The following is a 26,499-nucleotide window of genomic DNA, read 5'->3' as shown; positions in this document are numbered from 1 at the left end:
ATGGCTCCTGGGAGCGTCGCCTCCAGTGACACCTCCTCAACCTCCACACTGGGGTCGTCCAGGTCATCTGGGTCTGAAAAGCCAGGTAAGCAAAGGGAGCGGCTCCTCCCTCATCCGCGCGAGCCCGTTCCCTGGGTGTCCTGAACCCTTCTTCCCCGACCCTTCTCCTCCTCTCTCAGTCTGGCCCCAGAACCCACCCCAGGGGCAGAAGAGCTGATGCCAGAGGTAGCGGGGGCCAGGGAAGAGAGCAGAGGGGGGCCTCCCCAGCTGGAGCCCATTTGCTGTGGGCGAGGGCTGGCAGCCCAGCTGCAGCTGCAGCTAGTTGAAGGGGCCGGAGCAACAACGAAGCAAGCGTTCGACGCTTGACTGGGCTTTGGATTTAGGGCTGCGTCCCAGTTTTCAATCAACAAACAACGTCTCAAGGATTCTCTGGATATGGGGTCCACTGAGGCAAACAGACCCATTTCATTCCTTCCAGGTGCTCCCAGTCTGGTAGGCAAGCCTGCCTCATTATAGATGCCATTTGATAATGTGGCGTGTGCTTTAGTGGTGGGGACCCAGAGGGCTGTAGGAGCCCAGAGGAGTCGCCTAACCCCCTCTGGGAGGTCAGGGAAGGCTTCCTCTAGGAGGTGACTCTGAAGGAGGGATAAGCCTCACCCAGGGGAAGGAGGGCTGGGGCAGGGGCAGTGTTCTGAGTACTTGCAAAGACTCCTCTGGAGGAAGTGAGGGGTCCCAGCTGCCTGGGAAGCACAGGGAGAGGTGCTCAGTTTGGCTGGGGTCCAAATCTCGATAATGTTTAGGCCTTGAAGGATGAATGAAAGCTGCTTGGCGGCCACGGCCGCCCAGGCCAAGGGAACAGCATGGCGCAGGCTGTGGCCTGGAGGGGAGAGTGCTGGTGGAGTGCTTGGGAGCTGCGCGGTCTTCCCGCTGACTGGGGCAGAGCTGGGGGAACCGCGGTGATGGGGGCAGGGGCTGATCAGACTGGGCCTCCAAGGCCAGGTCAGGTGTGTTGGCCCTTGTACTGAAGGCAATGGAGGAGAGGGTTGGAAAGGGGGAGGAGACTGTGCCCCGGGGGTGGAGGCAGAGAAGCCTATGGGGAGCGGGAGGGGCTCCAGGATGTTCGCCGGGCACTTCTTTGGGTGTCTGGGTAGGTACGGGGGTGGACACATTTGTGCGGTAGAGAAGATGGGGGACAGGTTTTTGGGGAGCTGTGAGTTCTGTTCTGGACATCCTGGTATACAGCAGGCATCGAATAACTGTGGAATGAGAAGCTGAACACAGTTGGAGGGCCGGGGGGAGGAAGGAGACTTGGGGGTGGCTCCTTGGGACAGGGCATGGTTTGGGGGAGACAGGGCAACGGCTAGAGCTGTCACCCCAGGCTAGGCCCCTCCAGAAACCCTCTAACACTGCAGCTGGGAGGGCTCAGACCGCCTTAGGGCCCCTCCCCGCCGTGGGAGATGGGGGATGGGGAGAGTGAGACTCTCCTGAGGTCCCGGCTGACCTCAGGTTCTACGGATTAGCAAAACGAACATTCTCAGACGCTAGGCTCCAAACAAAGGAGGTTGAATTTGATTAAGTCTCTTTACAAGTTTTGCTGAGATCTAGAGTTTTGGGATGGTGGTTTTTTTCTACTTTAAAATGCGGTTTTTTAAAAAAATATGTTTTAGCCACGTGATTCCTTTTCTGAGCCTTTAGTTTTTGCAGATTGGTCAGAAATCAACATTTCTAATCACCATGTTTAAATCAGGTTTCATATTTAAACCACTTTTATGTGCTTCATGGTGACTGACAACTGTCTCTCTCCTCACCCCTGGATCCTACTCTCCTTTGCAACTTAAAAAAAAAAAAAAAACAGCTTATTGAGATAATAATTCACATAGCATACAATCCACCCATTTAAAGCATACAATGGCTTTTAGCACATTCACAGTTGTATACCCATCTCCACATTCAATTTTGGAATATTTTCATCCCTTCTAAATGAAAACCTGTACCCATTAGCTGTCACTCCCCATCCCTGCCCACCTCCCAGCCCCTGGCAACCACCAATCTACCTTCTGGCTCTGACCTGTCCATTCTGGACATTTCATATAAACTGACTCATACAATATGTGACTTTTTGTGACTGGCTGCTTTCACTCTGCATAATGTTTTCAGGGAAGTACTTCATTCCTCCTGTTGCCTGGATGACGTTGCATTTTATGGCTATAACATGTTTTATTTATCCATTCATTAGTTTATGGACTTTTGGGTTGTTTCTACTTTTTCGCTGTTACAAATAATGCTGCTATGAACATTTGTGTAATTTCGGTGTGGACCTGTATTTTCTTTTCTCTTGAGTATATACCTAGGAGTGAAATTCTTTTGTTACTTTTTATGATGAAAACTTTCAAGCGGACACAAAAGTAGACTGAATGGTACAGTGACTCCCTGCTCCACCACCCACGCATCTGTTACCAACCAGCGTTCTTGGCTTTCTTAATCAATAGAAATTAATCAGAGGCCAGATAAGAAATCCAGGCAAGGCTTCATTGGGGCCCCTGCTGCAGCAGCGGGGAGCGAGAACAAGTAACAGTTTCCCTTGCTAGCTTGCTCACTCAGGTGGGAGGCAAACTTTTTCCTTCTATGGGGTGAGAGTAGGGGTGTGTCCAGGGGTCAGGCCAGAGGGGTGGCCTAGGAGGCTTGCCCACCTCTGTGGTGGTGTTGTGTGCACCGGGCATGCCCAGTACCCTGCTTTTGCTCCTGGCTCTTCAGAAGAAGCAGTTGGGCTCCTTGGTCTTTTTGTATCTTGTTGTCTATAATTTGCCCCAACTGGGCATGCACGCAGTTATTTTTAGTCCCTTATAGTTTCTTTCTTTCTTTTTTTTTTTTAACATCTTTATTGGAGTATAATTGCTTTACAATGGTGTGTTAGTTTCTGCTTTATACCAAAGTGAATCAGTTCTACATATACATAAGTCCCTTATAGTTTCTTTGTATGTCATTGATCAAGGAGACATTTGTCCAGGGGCAAGCACTGCAGCAAAGTGTCCCAGGTCCCAGTCTGTCTCATTCTCCCCTGAGGGATTCTACACCCCTTATTCTTAAAGGGTAAGGGGCCAAAGGTCTCTCCTTTTGAACCTTCTTCCTGCTAGACAGGGGCCGCAGACCCTAGCCTACCCTAGTGGTGTAGAAGTCCCTCGCTGACTATTCCAAGGACCTGTATGGACCTGGGCCACTCTCCACTGGAATGGGTTGAATTCCTTGAGACATCATGAGTCTTTACTTGAAACTGTTGGAGACTGGAAGACACAAACTTAACCAGAAGGTTAAACAAACAAGGGCCCTAAAGGAGAAGAACAATAGCCATTAAAGGGCCCTAGAAAGGGAAGGAAGCAGGTTAACTTTGGGAGGGCTTCCTTAACTGTTGACCAGACAGTGGAGGTGATGTCGCCCCTGCGAAAATTGTGAAGCTGCTCTGCCTGGGCATATATTTCATTAATATTAAATTCTACCTGTCCTGTCGCATTGGTCCAGGTGCAGCAGGATGTATTAATTATCGCACAAACTCTACTTCGTTCTGCCAGAAGGTAATCAAGAGCTAGACGATTGTCAAGAACTACATTAGCCAAAGAAACAAGAGATCTTAAGTCCCGTTAAGGCTTGTCTTGTCTGTTGCATCATATAACCAAGCTGTCTAGTGTGATTTCTCAGTGTTGTTTCATGATAGGTAAAGCCTCCTCACGGAGCTGCCAGCCCTATGGCCAGCCCTGCCCCTGTTAAGATCATTTCTAGTGCTCTCTGGGTTCGCTGATGAGCTGCAGTGGTCCTGTTACAGATAAAAACCCCTCTTATCCCTATAGTCCCTAGAGTGCACTCTCCTATGAAGTGAACTTTATCAGTGCATTTATACACTCTAGCTTGGTTGGAAAAGGACAGGGGCCTGGCCATAATTCCATAACATCTGATGGTTTGGGTGTCCGCAGAGGAAAAACAAACACTTCTGGGGTGCAGAACTGAATGTCTGTCTCACGGTTGTTAAGACAGGACGGCTCTTGAAGGACATAACTCTTGTTAGTACTTAAAAAATTAGGGGATAGGGCTTCCCTGGTGGCGCAGTGGTTAAGAATCTGCCTGCCAGCGCAGGGGACACGGGTTTGAGCCCTGGTCCTGGAGGATCCCACATGCCACGGAGCAACTAAGCCCGTGCCAAAACTACGGAGCCCGCGAGCCACAACTACTGAGCCCACATGCTGCTCCTGAAGCCTGTGCGCCTAGAGCCCGTGCTCCGCCACAAGAGAAGCCACTGCAATGAGAAGCCCGCGCAGCGCAACAAAGAGTAGCCCCTGCTTGCTGCAAACAGAGAAAGCCTGTGTGCAGCAATGAGGACCCAATGCAGCCAAAAATAAATAAGTTAATTAATTAAAAAAAATTAGGGGACAACAGACCCTTATGTTGATAATTCAGCATATAAAGCTCTATGACATTTTTAACAAGATGCTCGTGTATGCTCTTGCTGAGTACAATAGCAAGAATGGCAAATACGAGTCCAGTCCACTACATCATTTTACTTATCTGTTGATGGTGCCTGTCTTTGAATAGGTATCTCAGATTTTCCACTGGCTCACAGGTGTATTGTTCTTCTGTTGGAACATGCGGGGTTTCTGGAGGTAAAAGCTTTAGTCTGGATAAATGTACCCAACTAGATATCTCTTACAGTCTGACAGTAGTAGGGGTGGTTAAAATTACTTTATAGGGGCTCTTCCATTTTAGCAATAGTTGGTCTTTGGGGGACCCCTCTTTCCAGTTCTAAGAAGAACCTGGTCCCCGGGGTTTATTTGTGAAGGACCTGCTCCTTCCTCTGTAGTGTTACTGGGGGCTGGCAGTGCCTTGTGGGCCTAGTCCTGGATTGCCTCCTGAACTTGTCCTGGATTAATAATATATCTCGGATCCTGGTTCACTTCCTCATCCAGTAGAATGTCAGTAGTAAGAAAAGGCCTCCCATAGGTCATTTCAGATGGGCTAAGCCTCAGACCATTCCTGGGGCTACACGGACCCTGAGGGGTACAATAGGAAGCAAGTTGGTCCAGGGTGCATGAGTCTCTTGGCAGAGTTTTGCTAAGGTTTTCCTTAAAGGATGGTTCATTTTCTCTATCTTCCCTGAAGACTAGGGGTACCAAGAGGTGTGTAGCTTGTAGTCTATCCCTAGAGCCATTGTGAGCCCCTGTGCGATTCTGGCTGTAAAACAGGGCCCGTTATCACTGTGGAGGGACTTTGGAAGTCCAAACCGAGGAACTGCTTCTTTTAAAAGGGACTTACAGGCTTCCACAGCCTTTTCAGATCAGATGGGGAAGGCTTCGGCCCATCCTGTGAAAGTATTGACAAACATCATAAGATATTTATACCCTGACCGTGGGGGCATTTGGGTGAAATCTAACTGTCAGTCTTCCCCCCCACCCCGATATGTCCCTCGGCATTGAATTGGCCTGAGTAATGAAGGGGGGATTGGATGGGCCTGTGGGTTATTATGGGCACATAAATCACAGGCAGGTGTTGCTTGTTTTACTGTTCTTTTAAGCCCCTTCCCTGACAAGGCCTTTTGCATCTAGTCCCGTAGTCATCCCTCCTGCAGTGGGTGGCACCATGGAAGCTCTTAGTGAGTTTCCATTTCTGGGCCTCAGGAATTAGAACCGTATCCTCCTTTCTGTACCGGCCTGTGCTTCTCTTCTCATAGCCCCATTTCTCAGCATTTTCTTGTTCCTGTGGGGAATACTGGAGAAGGCTAGGGAGTTCAGGGGGGCCAATCACTAGGGCCATAATTTGCTCAGGTTCTTGCAATTGAGCTGCCTGTTTTGCAGTTTGATCAGCTTTGCTGTTGCCTTGGCTCACAAGGGATCCATCCCTCTGATGGCCCCTGCAGCGGATTACTGTTACCTGGGTCAGGAGCTGAACTGCTTCTAAAAGAGCCAGAATCAAATCTTTGTATTTTATGGGGGAATTTGTAGCAATGAACATTGATCTTTCCAAATGGCAGCATGAGCATGTAGCACGTGGAACCCATATTTACAGTCAGTAAAAATATTTAATTTCTTTTCCGTCCCTAATTGCAAATCTCTCATTAATGCAATTAGTTCAGCTTTCTGGGCCGATGTCTGTGGGGGGCAGGGCCTTGGCTTCGATTCCGTTCATCTAGACTAACTGGCATACCCTGCCTTTTGGGTTCCCATTTCTATAAAACTGCTCCTGTCAGTAAACTGTTTGACCTCAGGGCTGTCAAGAGGTTCATCTAGATCAGACCTGCTGGAGCAAGTTTGTTCTATGGTCTCTGTACGCTGAGGCACGAAGTCTCCACTCTAGACAGCTGGAAGCAGAGTTGCTGGGTTCAGGCTTTGGCACACCTCTAAGATAATGCCAGGGGTGTCCAATAGGAGGGCCTGATATCTTGTTAACCTTCCTCCAGTCAACCAATGTTGTCCTTTGACTTCCAGCACAAGTTGTACCTGATGAGGGGTTGGCACACCTAAGTGTTGTCCCAGGGTGGGCTTGGAAGCTCATTTACCAACAGGGATGTGGCCGCTACTGCCTGCCCGCAGCTTGACCATCCCAGGGCCACTGAGTCCAATTGTGTTGAGAAGTAAGCCACTGGTGTCTGATCCGGCCCCAGCTTTTGGGTCAGGACCTCTCGTGAACGTGTCGGGTGAGGGGCTTGTGCAACGTTGGAAGCCCTAGCACTGCTGCTCTATTCACCCCGGTCTTCAGAGTCTCAAAGGCCTGCTGGTGGTCCTTATTCCGTTGAAGGGGCTCCCTTTCTTCTCCCTTTAGACCCTCACATAGGGGTTTTGCTATAAGGCTATAATTTGGAATCCAGATACGACAGAACCTGGCCATCCTGAGAAAGCCTCAGAGTTGCCTTTTTGTGGTTGGAGACAGTAATGCATTAATTGCTGTTTTTCAATCTATGGCAAGGGCTCGTGCCCCTGGGGTCCAACCCAATCCTAAATATTGAAACGGTTGCTGGTTGAAGATACTTTCTGTTGGTTGAAGATACTTTATATCCCCTTCTTGCCATAAAATTTAGGACCCTAACGGTATTTTTACCTGAGTCTTATTTGGTCTCACTACTTATCAATAAATCATCAACATATTGTAGCAGAGTTCCCTTCTCAAGGCTCAAATCCCTCGGTTCCCTTGCTGACGTGTTTCCAAAAAGATGGGGGCTGTCCTGAAAACCCTGTGGAAGTACTGTCCAGGTGTATTGGGTAGCCTCCAGGGTGTCAGGGTCCCTCCACTCAAAGGCATAAAGGTATGGAGAGTCTGGATTTAGGGGAATACAGAGAAATGCATCAGTGAGGTCCAAACCAGAGAAATACTGCGTGCTCCCTGGCACTTGGGTGCGGAGGGGGTATGGGTCTGACACCAGTGGGTGAATAGGGATGACGGCCTCATTCACTGCTCGTAAGCCTTGCACAAACCAATACTCCCTGTTAGGCTTCTGAACGGGGAGGATTGGGGTATTGCAAGGGGGCTGGCAGGGCCTAATGAGTTTGTGTTTTAGGAATTTGATGAGCAGTGGTTCGCTTCCTCTCAGGGCTTCAGGTTTTAAAGGATATTGTGGGGTTTTTTTCCCCCATAATCAAAACTTGATTGAAAAACTGACACCCAAATAGGAGAACGCTGTTGTATACCTTACAAAATTAAACATAATTACATTATCTTAGTAGATTAACTGGAATTACTGAACTGATAAGGCTTTGTACGATAGAACACAAATTCAGGAAGTTGTGTGGATCATTAGTGTTGCCTTCTTCTAAATGAACACCCTTCTGTGGGTCTGGCCTTTCCTCCTGTTGCCCGGCACAACACTGTTGAACAACCTACGTGAAGCACCACTGTCTGAGCACAGCTGAAAACGGGGGTAATCTTGTAGCCACCTGGACATTTTACATCCATAAAATAAGAATTTGTGCTTTGAACCAGCCGTTGCTTTTTTTATTAATTAATTAATTTTATTTATTTACTTTTGGCTGTGTTGGGTCTTCATTGCTGCGCGCTGGCTTTCTCTAGCTTCAGCGAGCAGGGGCTACTGTTCGTTGTTGTATGTGGGCTTCTCATTTCTCATTGCAGTGGCGTCTCTTGTTGCGGAGCACGGGCTCTAGGCGTGCGGGCTTCAGTAGTTGTGGCTCGCAGGCTCTAGAACTCAGGCTCAGCAGCTGTGGCATGCGGGCTCAGTAGTTGTGGCGCACGGGCTCTAGAGCACAGGCTCAGTAGTTGTGGTACACAGGCTTAGTTGCTCCGCGGCATGTGGGATCTTCCCGGACCAGGGCTCAAACCTGTGTCCCCTGCATTGGCAGGAGGGGTCTTAAAACTGTGCCACCAGGGAAGCCCCGAGCCATTTCTTTTTATGTTTTTTCTTTTCCTTTCCAAGGAAGGATCTTGGAATCTCTCGCCAAAGGCATGTTGATTCTTTCACAAGCCCAGCCCATGCAGATCTCTAAGGCAACACCCCTAGTGAGCAGCACAAAACCAGGAACGTGGCATCTAAAGGATATTATCTTTTCCAGGGGTATTTTTCCCCAGGCCTTAACCATATTTTTACTGGGGGAACAAGTTTTGCCCTTCCTGGCACCGGGGTATCTCAAACTGCAGGATCTACCGGTTCTCTAATTTCCTGGGGGATGTGTTGGGGAACATTTTGATGACCAGCAGGTGGGCCATCTGGGGCTACAAATAGATGCATTCTCTGTTTGAATTCTTTACCTCCTTGGACTCCCCTGTCCTAAGAATATACTAGCTCCTAATTTATTTAGCAAATTTCTTCTGAGGAGGGGGACAGGGCATTCTGGCATATACGGAAAGGAGTGAGTAATAATAAAGGACCCAATTCCACAGGCAAGGGGAGACCTAAATTGCCTTACCTTTGGCTGTCCATCGACTCCCGTCACAGTACAGTCACGGTTGGAGAGGGGGCCGGCTGGCCAAATCGGAACAGAACAGGCGCCTCCAGTGTCTGCAAGAAATTCAGTTCTCCTACCTGCCACGTCAAGGGTGACCTAAGGCTCCGCTGGAGTGATGAGGATGGATCGAGTGGGATCTGGAGCCGGGTAGGCGCTCTGGCCCCCTCAGTCGGTGTGCAGGAATCTGTTATTTGAGAGATTCGCAAGGAACTGGGGCGGGGCGGGGTAGCCCCTAGGGCATCCCACAGGAGGGCTCTCAGGACATTCCCCCTTCCAGTGCCCCCTTCCAACAAAAGGCACACTGGTTCTGGCCTAGGCAGCTTCTTGGCGGTCTGCCCAGCCTTCTTGACCCTCCAGGATCCCCTCGAGGTGGTGGGTGGATCAGAGCAGCCAAAAGCTGCATTTTCTTTATTAGCCTCTTATTCTTATTGGTCTCCTCTGTAAGTCTTGGTTGTTACAGACCTTGAAGGCCTCCTCTACCCAGATTGACAATGGGGTTAGGGGCCCGGCCTCAAGCTTTTGTAATTCTCTCCTGATATCAGGAGTAGCCTGGGTGATAAAATGCATGACCAACAGTGTCCTCCCTTCTGTGGACTCAGAGTCTGTACTGGTGTCCTTCCTGAATGCCTCTGTCGCCCGGCTCGGGAAGACTGCCACATTTTCATCTTTTTCCTGTGTAACCTCTCAGACCTTATCATAATTGAAAGGCTTCACCATATACCCTTTCCTTCCTTCTGATAGACAAGTAATAAAATGTCTCATCCTAGCTTGGCCTGCACAGTCTTCACAGTCCCAGCGGGGGTCATTTCTAGGATTGCATCCCCACCCACCTGATAAATTTGGTGGTGTGGATTGGTGGCCACCAGGCCATCTGCATGTTCCCTGGCGTTTCTCTGTATGCGCTCCTTTTAATCCAGGGTGCAACAGGGGGCCAGAATAACCATGATGTCCTGCCAGGTGAGAGAGAATGTCAACCCCAGCCTGAAAAATTAGTCCCTAAACTTGTCAGAGTTCTCTGAGAAGCTGCCAAACCTCTCCTTACAGATTCGCAATGGAAAAGGCCACAGGGGTCAGAACCTGAGGGCCTAGAGGTGGGAGTATTCCCACAGGGGATTTTTGGACATAGAATAAGGTGAGAGTACTTACTTACTCCTTAAGCTAAGGTGAAAAAAAGATTTCAAAAGTAAATACAGGATCTTTTATCAAAAGCAGCACTCCAGGACAATTTTGTTCTCCTAGAGAGAGAAACCAAATCCAGTCTTGTATCAGCCTGCTCTTAATAAAATCCATTTTCCTAATTAAATTTGACCCAACCTTAGAAAGTCCTGACCACATACAAAATTCTTTTTCCAATGATCCTTTTCTGCAAACCTTCTGCAACTTTGTGTAGCCATATTATCCTGTCCCTTATTCTTTCCATTCAGAAATAACCAGCCCTAGGACAAAAGTCACTTTTTCCTTTTTTTTTTTTTTTTTTGCGGTACACGGGCCTCTCACTGCCGTGGCCTCTCCCACCGCGGAGCACAGGCTCCGGACGCACAGGCCCAGCAGCCATGGCCCGCCGGCCCAGCCGCTCCGCGGCATGTGGGATCCCCCCGGACCGGGGCACGAACCCGCGTCCCCTGCATCGGCAGGCGGACCCCCAACCACTGCGCCACCAGGGAAGCCCAACTTTTTCCTTTTAATAAAATATATTTCAGTTCCTCATATCTTATTTTTTTAAACATTTATTTATTTTTTGGCTGCGTTGGGTATTTGTTGCTGTGTGCGGGCTTTCTCTAGTTGCGGCGAGCAGGGGCTACTCTTCATTGCGGTGCGTGGGCTTCTAATTGCAGTGGCTTCTCTTGTTGCAGAGCACGGGCTCTAGGCATGCAGGCTTCAGTAGTTGTGGCATGCGGGCTCAGTAGTTGTGGCTCATGGGCTCTAGAGCACAGCCTCAATAGTTGTGGCGCACGGGCTTAGTTGTTCCGCGGCACGTGGGATCTTCCCAGACCAGGGCTTGAACCCGTGTCCCCTGCATTGGCAGGAGGATTCTTAACCACTGTGCCACCAAGGAAGCCACCCTCATACCTTCTTTTCTGAAAACACACATCCTACTTTCCTTAAGCAACCATGAACTGTCTTTAGCATTCCTTGATTGGAATATCCCATAACATCTAGAAACATGTATCTTCCCAAAACACAATTTCTTTCCTTAATGTGCAAGACATGTGTCTAATAAACCCAAACATCTTTAGTTTCCCTCTCACGAGAAGACAAAAGTAGGTAAATATAGACCTGTTTAGCAATTAATGTTCCAGTATTTCATCTTATTTGAAATGGCCTGGATACTCGATGGATTCCTATCATTTGACTTAATTTAGTTTTAAGTTACCAAAATTTAGAGGGACTATTCTAGATGGACGTTTCCAAAACACAATTATTCCCATAGAGTTTATCGTAAAGCTCTTATCATAGTTAAATTTACTTAAAAGTTTAATCACATCAGGTCATTCTCCTTGATGACAGATTTTAAAACAGAAACAATATGTACTTATTGGCTTTCAGTAACCCTAGGTACAAATAAAATATTATACTTGGGGCTTCCCTGGTGGCGCAGTTGTTGAGAGTCCGCTTGCCGATGCAGGGGACACGGGTTCGTGCCCCGGTCCGGGAAGATCCCACATACCGCGGAGTGGCTAGGCCCGTGAGCCATGGTCGCTGAGCCTGCGCCTTTGGAGCCTGTGGTCCACAGCGGGAGAGGCCACAACAGTGAGAGGCCCGCGTACCGCAAAAAAAAAAAATAATAATAATAATGTTGATGACTCTAAAGACAGGTCTGTATTAATTAAACTGACAAGCTTAAGTTAGACAAGTTAATTTCTACAGAATCAGAGATCTCATAGTTTTCCCTCTTGAAATTAAAAGGGCCTCTTTCTTTCCCTCAGACGAGGGGACTACAGACGGATCAGGTAATTCTCGGAGCTCAGGCAGAATAGTTACATTGCAAAGGCAGAGGAGAGAAATGCAAGCCCCTCTCTCTTTTTTTTTGTTGTTGTTCTTTAAAATCCCACCAAGTAACCCATGACTGGAGTTTCAGGTGATGTGGCTGTGTGTGTTTTTACTTCAGGCTTAAATGCTCCACTGTGCTTCGGCAGAGACTTGCAAGAGCAGTTGGACAGACAAGACTACAAAATACAAAGACACCAGTGACAAAAACTTAAACACACAAACAAGAAACCTTTAGGATTAAGGGGATGAGAGTGCGGGGATGAGATTGCAGGGCTGAGAACCAAGGGACAGGTGAAGGGAGGAGGGAAAGAAAAGACTGAAAAAGAAAGAGAGAGGGGCTTCCCTGGTGGCTCAGTGGTTGGGAGTCTGCCTGCCGATGCAGGGGACACGGGTTCGTGCCCCGGTCCAGGAGGATCCCACAGGCCGCGGAGAGGCTGGGCCCATGAGCCATGGCCACTGGGCCTGCGTGTCCAGAGCCTGTGCTCTGCAGCGGGAGAGGCCACAGTGGTGAGAGGCCCGCGTAACGCAAAAAAAAAAAAAAAAAAAGAGAGAGAGAGAGATTGCCCTTTCAACCTGCCCCCTGTGGGTATCTATTCAGGCACCAGTCTGCGTGCTTCCAGAAAGAGCCAGCGAAGGAGGGAAGACCCTATCCACTGCCCGTTGTGGTGATCAAGCCCAGAAATCGGCCAGTTGTACATCATCTGTGGGACTCTCACCCACGCACACACCAGTATATAGAAAACTGCTGCTTTAGCCCATTCCCAGTGGGACTTCTCTTTTTTCTTTTTTTAAACTTTTAATTTTCTATTGGAGTATTGTTGATTAACAATGTTGTGTTAGTTCCAGGTGTACAGCAAAGTGATTCAGTTATACATATACATGTATCTGTTCTTTTTCAAATTCTTTCCCCATTTAGGTTATCTTATAATATTGAGCAGAGTTCCCTGTGCTATACAGTAGATACTTGTTGGTTATCCATTTTAAATATAGCCGTGTGTGCATGTCCCAAACTCCCTAACTAACCCTTCCCCCAACGCTTCCCGGCTGCTAACCATAAATTCATTCTCTAAGTTTGTGAGTCTGTTTCTGTTTTGTAAATAAGTTCATTTGTATCATTTCTTTTTAAAGTTATTTCTTTAATTAATTATTTTTTGGCTGTGTTGAATCTTCCTTGCCACGCACGGGCTTTCTCTAGTTGTGGCGAGCGGGGCCCCTCTTCGCTGCGGCGTGTGGGCCGCTCACTGTGGGTGACTTCTGTTGCAGAGCACGGGCTCCAGGTGCGCAGGCTTCAGTAATTGTGGCATCGGGGCCTAGTTGCTACGCGGTACGCAAGATCCTCCCGGACCAGGGCTCGAACCCATGTCCCCTGCATTGGCAGATGGATTCCTAACCACTGTGCCACCAGGGAAGTCCAGTATCATTTCTTTTTAGACTCCACATATAAGCGATATCATGCAATATTTCTCTTTCTCTGTCTGACTTACTTCACTCAGTATGACAATCTCTAGGTCCATCCATGTTGCTGCAAATGTCATTATTTCATTCTTTTTTTATGGCTGAGTAGTATTCCATTGTACATATGTACCACGTCTTCTTTATCCACTCCTCTGTCGATAGACATTTAGGTTGCTTCCATGTCTTGGCTGTTGTAGACAGTGCTGCAATGAACACTGGGGTGCATGTATCCTTTCGGACCATGTTCTTCTCCGGATATATGCCCAGGAGTGGGATTGCAGGATCATATGGTAGCTCTCTTTTTAAGTTTTTAAGGAACCTCCATACTGTTCTCCATAGTGGCTGTACCAATTTACATTCCCACAAAAAGTATAGGAGGGTTCCCTTCTCTCCACACCCTCTCCAGCATTTATTGTCCAACGGGACTTCTCTTGGCGGCAGGAAAATAAAGTTGAGAATATTGGGATGGTCGTACTTCCAGCCACATGTTGAAGTTTGAACCTCTATCATTCTCATAAATCTCCAGTCAGGAGAGCCTGCTGGACCAGGATCTGCACTGTGTGAGGCTCGCCTCTCCCACCTCTGCTTGTCACCTGTCAAGGTGAGCTGTTGCCGGCCAGAGGGAGCAGGTCTCACAAGCTGAGAGGAGTGATGCTGTAGCTGCCCGACGTCCACTCTCTCGGAAAGATAGGACGGAAGTAGGAGAGGACAGAGAGGGAAGTAGAGAGATTTCAGGAGAGGAAAAGGGACAAAGGGAAAGCGCGGAGGGAAAAAGGACAAAGGGGAAGGGGAAAGCGTTGCCTGAATGAGGCCCCCAGGGGCCAGGAAGGCAGACTTACCAAATGTGGTGACACTGAAACAAGAGGTTCAGGTGGCCACTTATCACCCATGTGGAAGCTGTGTTCAGTGGTCCCAGAGGTGCATAGATCCTCTTCTGGGAAAGGAACAATTGTCCCTTTGTGGTGTCACCACAAAGTATGTTACTGAACAGGCTTCTTGGCCTCCTTATCAATAGAAATTGATCAGTGGCCAGGTAAGAAATTCAGGCAAAGGGACTTGCCTGGTTGCACAGTGGTTGAGAATCCGCCAGCCAATGCAGGGGACACGGGTTCGAGCCCTGACCCGGGAAGATCCCACATGCCGCGGAGCAACTAAGCCCGTGCACCACAACTACTGAGCCTGTGCTCTAGAGCCCACGAGCCACAACTACTGAGCCCATGCGCCACAACTCCTGAGGCTCTCGTGCCTAGAGCCCGTGCTCTGCAACAAGAGAAGCCACCGCAGTGGGAAGCCCACGCACCTCAATGAAGAGTAGCCCCCGCTCGCTGCAACTAGAGAGAGCCCGTGCGCAGCAACAAAGACCCAACGCAGCCAAAAACAAATTAAAAAAAAAAAATTCAGGCAAGGCTTCATTGGGACCCCTGCTGCAGCAGCGGGGAGCGAAAACAAGTTACAGCTTCCCTTGCTCGCTTGCTGAGGGAGGCGTGCAAACTGCTCTCTCATATGGTGTGGGGGTGAGAGTGTGTCTAGGGGTCGGGCCAGAGGGGGTGCTTAGGTGGTCTGCCCACCCCTTAGGGTGTGTTGTGTGCAGGGGGCATGTGCAGTGCCCTGCTTTTGCTCCCAGCTCTTCAGAAGTAGCAGTTGGGTTTTTGGTTTTTCTGTCCATAATTTGCCCCACTGGGCATGCATGCAGTTATTTTTAGTCCCTTATAGTTTCTTTGTATGTCGTTGCTTGAGGAGATGTCTGTCCAGGTGCAAGCACTGCAGCAGATGGTCCCAGGTCCCAGCCTGTCTCAGAGCTGTCACACCAGGCCAGACCCCTCCAGAAACCCTCTGACACTGCAGTTGGGAGGGCTCAGAGCTCCTTAGGGCCCCCTCCCCACCACGGGAGATGGGGAAGTTTTTATTTGCAAGAGGAGAGTGAGACTCCAGAGGTCCTGACTGACCTCAGACTCTACTGATTTGCAGGCTCTGGCCCCAAAATGAATATTCTCAGACACTGGGCTCTTCCTGGCCAGGAGGCAATAGAGGTTGAATTTGATTAAGCATCTTTACAATTTTTGCTGAGATCTAGAGTTTTCAGGTGGGTTTTTTCCCACTTTATTTTATTTTTTATTTTTTTAAATTTTTATTGGAGTATAGTTGATTTACAATTTTGTGTTGGTTTCAGGTGTACAGTATACATATATCCACGCTTTGTTAGATTCTTTTCCCATATAGGTCATTACAGAGTATTGAGCAGAGTTCCCTGTGCTATACACTATGTCCTTAGTAGTTATCTGTTTTATATATAGTAGTGTGTAAATGTCAATCCCAATCTCCCAGTTTATCCCTCCTCCCTTTCCCCCCAGTAACTGTAAGTTTGTTTTCTACATCTGTGACTCTATTTCTGTTTTGTAAATAAGTTCATCTGTACCTTGTTTTTTTTAGCTTCCACATATGAGTGATATCATATGATATGTGTCTTTCTCTGTGTGACTGACTTCACTTAGTATGATCATCTCTAGGTCTATCCATGTTGCTGCAAATAGCATTATTTCGTTCTTTTTCATGGCTGAGTAATATTCCATTGTATATATTGTATATATGTACCACATCTTCTTTATTCATCCATCCTTCCATGGACATGTTGATTGCTTCCATGTCTCGGCTATTATAAATAGTGATGCAATTGGGGTGCATGTATCTTTTTGAATCATGGTTTTCTCTGGATATATGCCTGGGAGTGGGATTGCTGGATGGATCATGTGGTAGTTCTATGTTTAGTTTTTTAAGGAACCCCCATACTGTTCTCCACAGTGGCTGTACCAATTTATATTCCCACCCACACTATAGGAGAGTTCCCTTTTCTCCATACCCTCTCCATCATTTATTGTTTGTAGACTTTTTGATGATGGCCATTCTGACTGGTATGAGGTGATACCTCATTGTAGTTTTGATATGCATTTCTCTAATAATTAGTGATGTTGAGCATCTTTTCATGCTCAACTTTTTTGGTCATCTGTATTTCTTTTGAGAAATGTCTAGTTAGATCTTCTGCCTATTTTTTGATTGGATTACATTGTTTGGTTTTTTTTGATATTGAACTGCATGAGCTGTTCATATGTTTTGGAGATTAATCGCTTGTCAGTCACTTCATTTGCAAATATTTTCTCCCATTTCATGAGTTGTCTTTTTGTTTATTTTTTCTGTGCAAAAGTTTTAAGTTTAATTGGGTTTCATTAAAAAAAATTTATTGGAGTATAGTTGATTTACAGTGTGTTAGTTTCAGGTGTACAGCAAAGTGAATCAGTTATACATATACATATATCCACTCTTTTTTTTTTTAAGATTCTTTTCCCATATATGCCATTACAGATTGTTGAGTAGAGTTCCCTGTGCTATACAGCAGGTTCTTATAAGTTATTTATTTTATATATAGTAGTGTGTATATGTCAATCCCAACCTCCCAATTTATCCCTCCCCTCACTTATCCCCTGGTAACCATAAATTTGTTTTCTTTTTAAAAATTATTTATTTATTTATTTATTCTTGACTGTGTTGGGTCTTCGTTGCTGTGTGCGAGCTTTATTTAGTTGCAGCCAGCGGGGGCTACTCTTTGTTATAGTGCGCGGGCTTCTCATTGTGGTGGCATCTCTTGTTGCAGAGCATAGGCTCTAGGTGCATGGGCTTCAGTAGTTGTGGCATGCGGGCTTCAGTAGTTGTGGCTTGCAGGCTCTAGAATGCAGGCTCAGTAGTTGTGGCACACAGGCTCAGTTGCTCTGCAGCATGTGGGATATTCCTAGAACAGGGCTCAAACCCATGTCCCTTGCGTTGGCAGGCAGATGGTTAACCACTGCACTACCAGGGAAGCCCTTAAATTTGTTTTCTATATCTGTGACCCTTCTGTTTTGTAAACAGTTGATTTGTACCCTTTTTTTAGATTCCACATATAAGTGATATCATATGATATTTGTCTTTCTCTGATTTACTTCACTCAGTATGAAAATCTCTAGGTCTATCCATGTTGCTGCAAATGGCATTATTTCAATCTTTTTTATGGCTGAGTAATATTCCATTGTATGTATGTAGCACATCTTTTTTTTTTTTTTCTTTTGGCTGCAGCATGCAGGATCTTAGTTCCCTGACCAGGGATCGAACCCGTGCCCCCTACATTGGGAGCACAGAGTCTTAACCACTGGACTGCCAGGGAAGTCCCCACATCTTCTTTTTCCAGTCCTCTGTTGATGGACATTTAGGTTGCTTCCATGTGTAAATAGTGCTGCAATGAAACTGTTTTGATTACTGTAGCTTTCTAATATAGTCTGAAGTCAGGGAGCCAGATTCCTGCAGCTCTGTTTTTCTTTCTCAAGATAGCTTTGGCTATTTGGGGTCTTTTGTGTTTCCATACAAATTGTAAAATTTTTTGTTCTAGTTCTGTGAAAAATGCCATTGGTAATTTGGTAGGGATTGCATTGAATCTGTAGATTGCTTTGGGTAATATAGTCATTTTCACAATGTTGATTCTTGCAATCTAAGAACATCTGTTTGTGTCATCTTTGATTTCTTTCTTTTCTGAGTACAGGTCTTTTGCCTCCTTAGGTAAGTTTACTCCTAGGTATTTTATTCTTTTGTTGCAATGGTAAATGGAATTGTTTCCTTAATTTCTCTTTCTAATCTTTCATTGTTAGTGTATAGGAATGCAAGAGATTTCTGTGCATTAATTTCATATCCTGCAACTTTACCAAATTCATTGATGAGCTCTAGTAGTTTTCTGGTGGCATCTTTAAGATTCTCTATGTATAGTATCATGTCATCTGCAAACAGTGACAGCTTTACTTCTTCTTTTCCTATTTGTATTCCTTTTATTTCTTTTCTTCTGTGATTACTGTAGCTAGGACTTCCAAAATTATGTTGAATAATAGTCGTGAGGGTGGACTTCCTTGTCTTGTTCCTGATCTTAGAGGAAATGCTTTCATTTTTTCACCATTGAGATGTTTCCTGTGGGTCTGTCATATATGGCCTTTATTATGTTGAGGTAGGTTCCCTCTGTGCCCACTTTTTGAAGAGTTTTTATCATAAATGGGTGTTGAATTTTGTCAGAAGCTTTTTCTGCATCTATTGAGATGATCATATGGTTTTTATTCTTCAGTTTGTTGACGTGGTATATCATAGTGGTTGATTTGCAGATATAGAAGAATCCTTGCATCCCTGGGATAAATCCCACTTGATCATGGTGTATGATCCTTTTAACATGTTGTTGGATTTGGTTTGTAGTATTTTGTTGAGGATTTTTGTGTCAATGTTCATCAGTGATATTGGCCTGTAATTTTCTTTTTTTGTAGTATATTTGTCTGGTTTTGGTATCAGGGTGATGGTGGCCTTGTAGAATGGGAGTGTTCCTTCCTCTGCAATTTTTTTGAAAGAGTTTCAGAAGGATAGGTGTTAGCTCTTCTCTAAATGTTTGATAGAATTTGCCTGTGAAGCTATCTGGTCCTGGACTTTTGTTTGTTGGAAGTTTTTAAATCATAGTTTCAATTTCAGTACTCATGATTGGTCTGTTCATATTTTCTATCTCTTCCTGGTTCAGTCTTGGAAGGTTGTACCTTTCTAAGAGTTTGTCCATTTCTTCCAGGTTGTCCATTTTATTGGTGTATAGTTGCTTGTAGTAGTCTCCTTTTTCATTTCTAATTTTATTGAAAGGGGAAGCCTGTCCCTTTTTTTTCTGATGAGTCTAGTAAAGGTTTACCAGTTTCAACCAGGCTTTAGTTTCATTGATCTTTTCTATTGTTTTCTTCATCTCTGTTTCATTTATTTCTGCTCTGATCTTTGATTTCTTTCCTTCTGTTAACTTTGGGTTTTGTTTATTCTTCTTTCTCTAGTTGCTTTAGGTGTAAGGTTAGGTTGTTTATTTGAGATGTTTCTTGTTTCCTGAGGTAAGATTGTATTGCTATAAACTTCCCTCTTAGAACTGCTTTTGCTGTATTCCATAGGTCTTGGATTGTTGTTTTTATTTTCATTTGTCTCTCTTAATTTCCTCTTTGATTTCTTCAGTGATCCATTTGTTGTTTAGTAACATATTGTTTACCCTCCATGAGTTTGTGTTTTTTACAGTTTTTTTCCCTGTATTTTTTATTTCTAATCTCATAGCATTGTGGTCAGAAAAGATGCTTGATATGATTTCAATTTTCTTGAATTTACTGAGGCTAGCTTTGTGGCCCAGCATGTGGTCAGTCCTGGAGAATGTTCCATGTGCGCCTGAGAAGAATGTGTATTCTCCTTTTGGATGGAATGTTCTATAAATATCAATTAAGTCCATCTAGTGTCAAGTTTCATTTAAGGCCTGTGTTTCCTTATTGATTTTCTGTCTGGATGATCTGTCCAGTGGTGTCAGTGGGGGGTTAAAGTCCCCCATTATTATTGTGTTACTGTCAATTTCTCCCTTTATGGCTGTTAGTATTTGCTTTATATATTGAGGTGCTTGTACGTTGGGTGCATACATATTTATAATTTTTATATCTTGCATTGATCCCTAATCATTATGTAGTGTCCTTCCTTGTCTCTTGTAACAGTCTTTATTTTAAAGTCTATTTTATCTGATATGAGTATTGCTATTCCAGCTTTCTTTGTTTTCCATTTGCATGGAATATCTTTTTCCATCCCCTCACTTTCAGCCTGTATGTGTCCCTAGGTCTGAAGTGGGTCTCTCGTAGACAGCATATAAATGGGTCTTTTTTTGTATCCATTCAGCCAGTCTATGTCTTTTGGTTGGAGCATTTAATCCATTTACATTTAAGGTAGTTATCAATACATGTGTTCCTATTTCCATTTTCTTAATTGTTTTGGATTTGTTTTTGTTGCTCTTCTTTCTTCCCTTCTTTTGTTCTCTTCCCTTGTGGTTTGATGACTATCTTTAGTGTTGTGTTTGGGTTGCTTTTTCTTTTTTGTGTGTGTATCTATTGTAGTTTTTTGGTTTGTGGTTCCCTTATGGCTTTGATATAGCAGTCTGTATATGTACAAGGTTGTTTTTTTTTTCCACTTTAAAATGTGGTTTTTAAAAATATATATATTTTAGCCACTTGATTCCTTTTTTGAGTCTTTAGTTTTTGCAGATTGGTTGGAAATCAACATTTCTAATCACCATGTTTAAATCAGGTTTCATATTTAAACAACTTTTACGTGCTTTACAGTGACTGACAACTTCTCACACTGTCTCCCTCCTCACCCCTGGATCCTACTCTCCTTTGCAACTTTTTAAAAATAACAGCTTATCGAGATATCTCAATAATTCACATACCATACAATTCACCCATTTATAGTGTACAATGGCTTTTAGTATATTCACAGTTGTGTACCTATCTCCACAGTCAATTTTAGTCAATTCCATCCCCTCTAAAGAAAACCTGTACCCATTAGCTGTCAACTCCCCATCCCTGCCCACCTCCCAGCCCCTGGCAACCACTAATCTACTTTCTGGCTCTGATTTGCCCATTCTGGACATTTCATATAAACTAACTCATACAATATATGACTTTTTGTGACTGGCTGCTTTCATTCTGCATAATGTTTTCAGGCAAGTACTTCATTCCTCCTGTTGCCTGGATGACATTGCATTTTACGGCTATAACACGTTTTATTTATCCATTCATTAGTTTATGGACTTTGAGGTTGTTTCTACTTTTGGGCTATTATAAATAATGCTGCTATGAACATTTGGGTACACATTTTTGTGTGGATATATATTTTCTTTTCTCTTAGGCATAGGAGTGAAATTCTTTTGTTACTTTTTATGATGAAAACATTTTTTTAAATAAATTGATTTATTTATATTTTATTTTTGGCTGTGTTGGGTCTTCATTGCTGCGCACAGGCTTCCTCTAGTTGCAATGAACGGGGGCTACTCTTTGTTGTGGTGTGCAGGCTTTTCATTGCGGTGGCTTCTCTTATTGTGGAGCATGGGCTCTAGGTGCGTGGGCTTCAGTAGTTGTGGCATGCAGGCTCAGCAGTTGTGGCTCACGGGCTCTAGAGCACAGGCTCAGTAGATGTGGCACATGGATTTGGTTGTTCCGCGGCATGTGGGATCTTCCCGGACCAGGAATCGAACACGCATCTCCTGCATTGGCAGGCGGATTCTTAAACACTGCACCACCAGGGATGTCCCATGATGAAAACTTTTAAACGGACACAAAATTAGACTGAATGGTACAGTGACCTGTGCCCCTACCCCAGGCAGCCATCACCCGACTTGAACAGCTAACAGCTTGTGGCTACCCTTTTTTCACCTACTGCATTATTTCAAAGTAAATGCCAGACTTATCATTTCATCTGTAAACAGTTCAGTATTTATCTTTTATTTATTTATTTATTTATTTATTTGGCTGCACTGGGTCTTAGTTGTGGCAGGCAGGCTCCTTTGTTGCAGCTCACCAGCTCCTTAGTTGCGGCACATGGGCTCCTTAGTTGTGGCATGCAAACTCTTAGTTGTGGCATGTATATGGAATCTAGTTCTCTGACCAAGGATCAAACCCAGGCCTCCTATACTGGGAGTACGGAGTCTTATCCACTGTGCCACTGAGGAAGTCCCAGTTCAGTATTTATCTTTAAAAGATAAGAACCTCTTAAAATAATTGCAGTACCATCAGCACACTGGAAACAATATCATCCTTAATATCATGAAATATTCCAGTGTTCACATTTGTCTAGTTGCCTTTTTTTTTTTTTTCCAGTTGGATTGTTCAAATCATGTTCTGAGTCTGAACAAAGCCCCCATGTTGCATTTGGTTAAAGGGATTCTTAGGATCTCTCCTCTCTGGGGCCCTTCCCACGTTTTCTTTTCCTCCTTGCTTGTTTGTAGGAGAAACCGGACTGTGTGTTCTGGAGAGTTCCTCACAGTCTGGGTTTTACTGATTTCATGCCCGTGGCCCTTGCATTTCCTGTAAACTGGTAGTTAGAGCTAGACAACTGACCTGGTGTAGGTTTGTTTGTTAAAGGACACTTTAATGCTTTTAATGAGCCTTCGTGGAGGGCTGGTGCATGCCCAGCCCCACGGCGGGCACCGGGAGACCCCGGGTGGCCAAGCAGTGCCCCCCGCCTCTGCTCCCAGGCCAGGGGGCAGTGGCACTGACCTGGGGTGGGGGTGAGGGGTGTGTATTTGATCCCCCGGCCGCTTGCTCACCCACAGTGGGGCCTGGCCAGCGCCTAGTGGGTGCTTCACTAGGCGTCTTTGTCCTCAGCGGGGTCTGAGGGAGGTCTGGGCCCCGGGTGATGTCCTGCTGTCTGTTCGTAGGCCTGATCCGGAGCGGCGTCCAAGAGCCCCGCCGCCACCCTCCGGTGCTGCGCATGGTGCTGGAGGCGCTGCAGGCGGGGGAGCAGCGCCGGGGCACCTCGGTGGCGGCCATCAAGGTTTACATCCTGCAGAAGTACCCGACGGTGGACGTCCTCCGGCTCAAGTACCTGCTGAAGCAGGCCTTGGCCACAGGCATACACCGCGGCCTCCTCGTCAGGCCCGTCAACTCCAAGGCCCGGGGAGCCACTGGCAGCTTCAAAGTCAGCCACTGGGAGTGGGGTGGGGGGTGGCGAGAGGCCCCAGGGTGCAGGTGGACTTGCCCGAGGGCTTGAACCCCAATTCCAGCTCTTTCTTCCCAGCCTCTGGGTGCTGGTCCCCTGCCCTCTTCCCTCTCTCCTTTTGTCTCTTCTCGTTCTTCCTCTGTCTTTGCCAAGACCCCCATCTCCCCGGGAAACCTGAGCACCCACATGGCCCTGGTCACCCTGCTGCATCGCCTCCATCCCTGTTGGGTGTGTTGAGTGACCAGAGACCATCTCAGCTGTTTCACTTCTGGGTCCTTGGCGCCCGTGACCCCTTCCTGGAATTCCTTACCACGGGCGGCACAGACCCAACCTTGGCCTCTATGGGGTCACAGAAATGGGGTTTGTTCCCCGTGCTGTCTGGCTCCAGACCCAAGGTCTCCAGACCAGGGCTGACGCCTCCCTGAGCCCCTGCATCCTCCTCTTTCAAAGGGGAGGGTCACCCAGAGCTAAGGGCAAATTTGGCCACAGAATTAAGCCCCAGCATCATGACTGTCAGCTGCCACCAGGGAAATCTCAGGGACACAGACATGGGGTCTGTCTTGTCACTGCTGTGCCCCAGCAAGTAGCAGTTCCTCTGACAGTCTCCATGGAACACGGTGGAACGTTCTCAACCTCCACGTTCCAATCTCTATGGAAATAAGGTGGCTGAGCACAGGGGATCCCCCCTCCTGGAACTCTGGGTGTGTGTGGGTCAGAGCTTGGACACCAGCCATGGCGAGGCCAGGGGCACAGGGTGGGGTGCAGGGGAGCAAGAGAGGGCACTGGGAGTGCGTGTGACTGGGAGACAGGAAAGTGGGCCAAGGGGCTGGGAGGCAGGGAAGGTGGTCTTGGGTACCACGGAGTCAGGAGTGTGTGTGTGCAGAGAGTGGGGGTTGATTCTGGTCTTGGTGGGTAACGGGGAGCCGTGAGGGTCCAGGGATGCTGGGGAGCAGCATCATCAGCTGGGGTCTAGAGGGGCAGGGACTGCCTGTTTGCCAGGGACGCTTGCATCCTCCTGCCGCTCATACCCTCCCTGATGGCCCCATTGTAAAGATGGGGAGACTGAGGCCAGAGGGGGAGGAGAAGACTTGGGTGAGTTGCACTTGGGCTGGGGTTGAGGCCCCAGGAAGCCATGAACTCTCAGCCATCTGAGGTCCATGTCCGTGTCCAGCTACACAGAAGCGAAGCGGCAGGGAGACTTGGGGACGCGGTGGTGTGAGGCGGGGAGGTGGGGAGTCTGAGCCGCAGTCTGTGGGATGGTGTTGGGGGGGGTCAAAGGAGATTATAGGTTAGCATCTCAGAGATACTGTTAGGGCTCAGTGTGCCTGACTTGCTCCCAGAAGCCTGGCTCTGAGGCTTCCAGGTGCGGGGGTGGGAGGCACGTGCCCGCCACCTGTGCAGGGAGGGTAGGAGAAGGTTGGGTGAGTTTTGGAGACTCGGGTTCCTTAGCTCCTGATGGCAGCACCCTTCCTCACAGTGCATGAATGGGTGGAATGCATTACTGGCAGCCGGCATTTAGGAGGTCGTTTTGCGTCCTCTCCACGAGGCCTTGGCCGCCTTCTTCTCCCCCTCCTTTGGGCTGGGGTCTTCTCTGAGCCTCATGTAGGGTATAGGGGCGTGAGATATCCAGAACCTCTGCTCTCAATCCCACGCCGTTCTCTCCTCCTGCAGTTGGTTTCCAAAGACAAAAGGAAAATCCAGCCCAGGAAGACGTCCACCATGACGGCGCCCAGGAGGCCTGGTCAAGCTGAGGGAAAGGACCCCAAGAAACCAGCTGAGTCAAAGAAGAACCCACCCAACCCAGGAGATGTGAAAAAAGGATCCAGGAAGCCGGGAGAGGGGAGGACAGCTCCCTCCAAACCAGGTGCAGCCAAGAAGGTCCCCAAGAAAGGCCAGCGGACCAAGGACCAAGAGGCAAGACTGGGTGAGGCCAAGAAGTCCTCCCAACAGCCAGACAAGGCCACACAGGCCCCTCCCATTGCCAGTGGGCCCGGCGGGAAGTCAGAGGTCAAAGGTGGAAGGAGCAGCCAAGGTATGGATGTGAACGGGGTGAGAGGAGGGCATGGAAGCGGGTTTCTGGCAGCCGTTGGATATGAGTTGGAATGGAGGGGCCAGCTCTGGGGAGGAGGGTTTTCTAGCCAGTGTGCCCTGAGCACTTGGCTTGACTCAGAGAGACAGAGAATGCATGGTAGCTGGTGGGGGTGGGTATGGGGGAGAAGGGCGCAGAGAGAGGAGGAGGGGTCATCTCTGAGACGGGTCAGGGGAGGCTTCCTGGAGGAGGTGTCCCAGGCAGAACAGCTTGTGCAAAGGCCTGGAAGCATGAAGAAGGTGGAAGAAGTACAAGTAGTTGTGTCTGTGTGCACTGGGGGAGGGGAAGGGGAGGTTGTGAGGGGCAGCAGGAGGCTGGACTTTATCTGGAGGACGATGAGGAACCACAGAAAGACTCTGAACAGGGGACAGCTAGGGCCCAAGGTGTTTTAAAAAATGTATCCTGGCCACCATGTGGAAGATGGGTTAAAGGCTAGAGGCAGATACACCTGTCAGGGGCCTTTGGTGTGGGCAGGCGTGGAGCTGTGAACGGAGTGAGGGATGGTCATCCACCATCCAGTTAATCCTCCAACTGTCCGTGGGAGAGAGGCTGCTACCTTCAGTTGGCAGACTAGGGCACCCAGACTCAGAGAGGCTGAACTACTTGCTCCAGGTCACGCAGCCTGCAAGTGTCAGAGTGAGGACTGGGCCCTGGGCAGGACGAGGGCTGTGGGACCCCTGAACCTTCCTGCCCGGCAGCAGCTCCTCCTGAAAGGGGTGGGTGTTTCTCACATGCCATCCCCTCTTCAAGCAGATACCAAGGCCCACAGGAAAACAAAGCCTGGGAGTCAGAGTTCTAAACCCACGGTCACCAAGGTAGGTGCCTGGGTGACTTCCTGCTCCGGGTCTCCAGCAACCAGAGCTCAGGCATCCCCACCCAGCCCCAGAGGGGTCAGCCGAGGAAGGGGGCAACTTATTTTCCTACAAAGTACAGAGCCCTTTCCTCTCCTCCCCGGCCCTTCAGCGCCCTGAGGATCACCATCCCCATTTTATAGATAAGAGGCTGAGACTTAGAGAGGTGAGGTCACTTGTCAAAAGCGACCCAGAGCTGGGATTTCAACCCTAAGTTCGTGGGCTCTGACCTGTGCACCCAGCCCTGCCCAGCTCTGTTCCCTTGCTCCTGGTTTGCTTTCTTATAGGGCGAGAATGCTGCTGCTTCCCCAGCCAAAAAGAAGATGGGGAGCAAGGTCCCTAAAAAGGCTGCTGCCCAGGGGGCCGGGGCGGGGCCTAAAGCCAAGGCCCCTGTTCCTCCCAAGGGCAGTGGGTCCAAGATGGAGCCTGTACCACTGGCCAGGAAGGCAGAGGCCCCTAAAGGCCCGAGAAAGCCTGGCATTCCCACCAAGCCCTCATCATCCAAAGCAGCCAGTAAGAAGGCAGAAGCCGAGAGCTAGAGGCGGGGTGGAGAGAGACTGAGATTCTACTTTTTTATTCCCCTAAAAACTATCACTCTATTTCACTGTAACCTATTTATCAATAAAGACTTTTT

At 47.5% G+C, this 26,499-nt stretch overlaps 2 protein-coding genes across 2 annotated transcripts; one reads left to right on the top strand and one right to left on the bottom strand.

Annotated features, from left to right (window-relative positions):
- Window positions 1–26,404, top strand: H1-8 (H1.8 linker histone; the record flags this gene model as incomplete). The annotated part of the gene is made up of 5 exons (XM_081246473.1): window positions 1–85; window positions 22,645–22,904; window positions 24,597–24,957; window positions 25,765–25,829; window positions 26,153–26,404. The coding sequence occupies 5 exons, from the start codon at window positions 1–3 to the stop codon at window positions 26,402–26,404; spliced, it is 1,023 nt and encodes a 340-aa protein (XP_081102599.1).
- On the bottom strand, window positions 7,641–8,051 carry LOC308624130 (small ribosomal subunit protein eS27-like). The gene has a single exon (XM_081247094.1). It carries the CDS (start codon window positions 7,927–7,929, stop codon window positions 7,771–7,773), a length of 159 nt encoding a protein of 52 aa, XP_081103220.1. The 5' UTR covers window positions 7,930–8,051; the 3' UTR covers window positions 7,641–7,770.
- Window positions 26,405–26,499: the final 95 nt, after the last annotated feature.

Source organism: Mesoplodon bidens, assembly GCF_964165515.1.
Source record: "Mesoplodon bidens genome assembly, chromosome: 10".
Taxonomy (NCBI): domain Eukaryota; kingdom Metazoa; phylum Chordata; class Mammalia; order Artiodactyla; family Ziphiidae; genus Mesoplodon; species Mesoplodon bidens.
The sequence above is the reverse complement of the archived record's forward strand: the minus strand, read 5'-3'. Positions and strand labels throughout refer to the sequence as shown.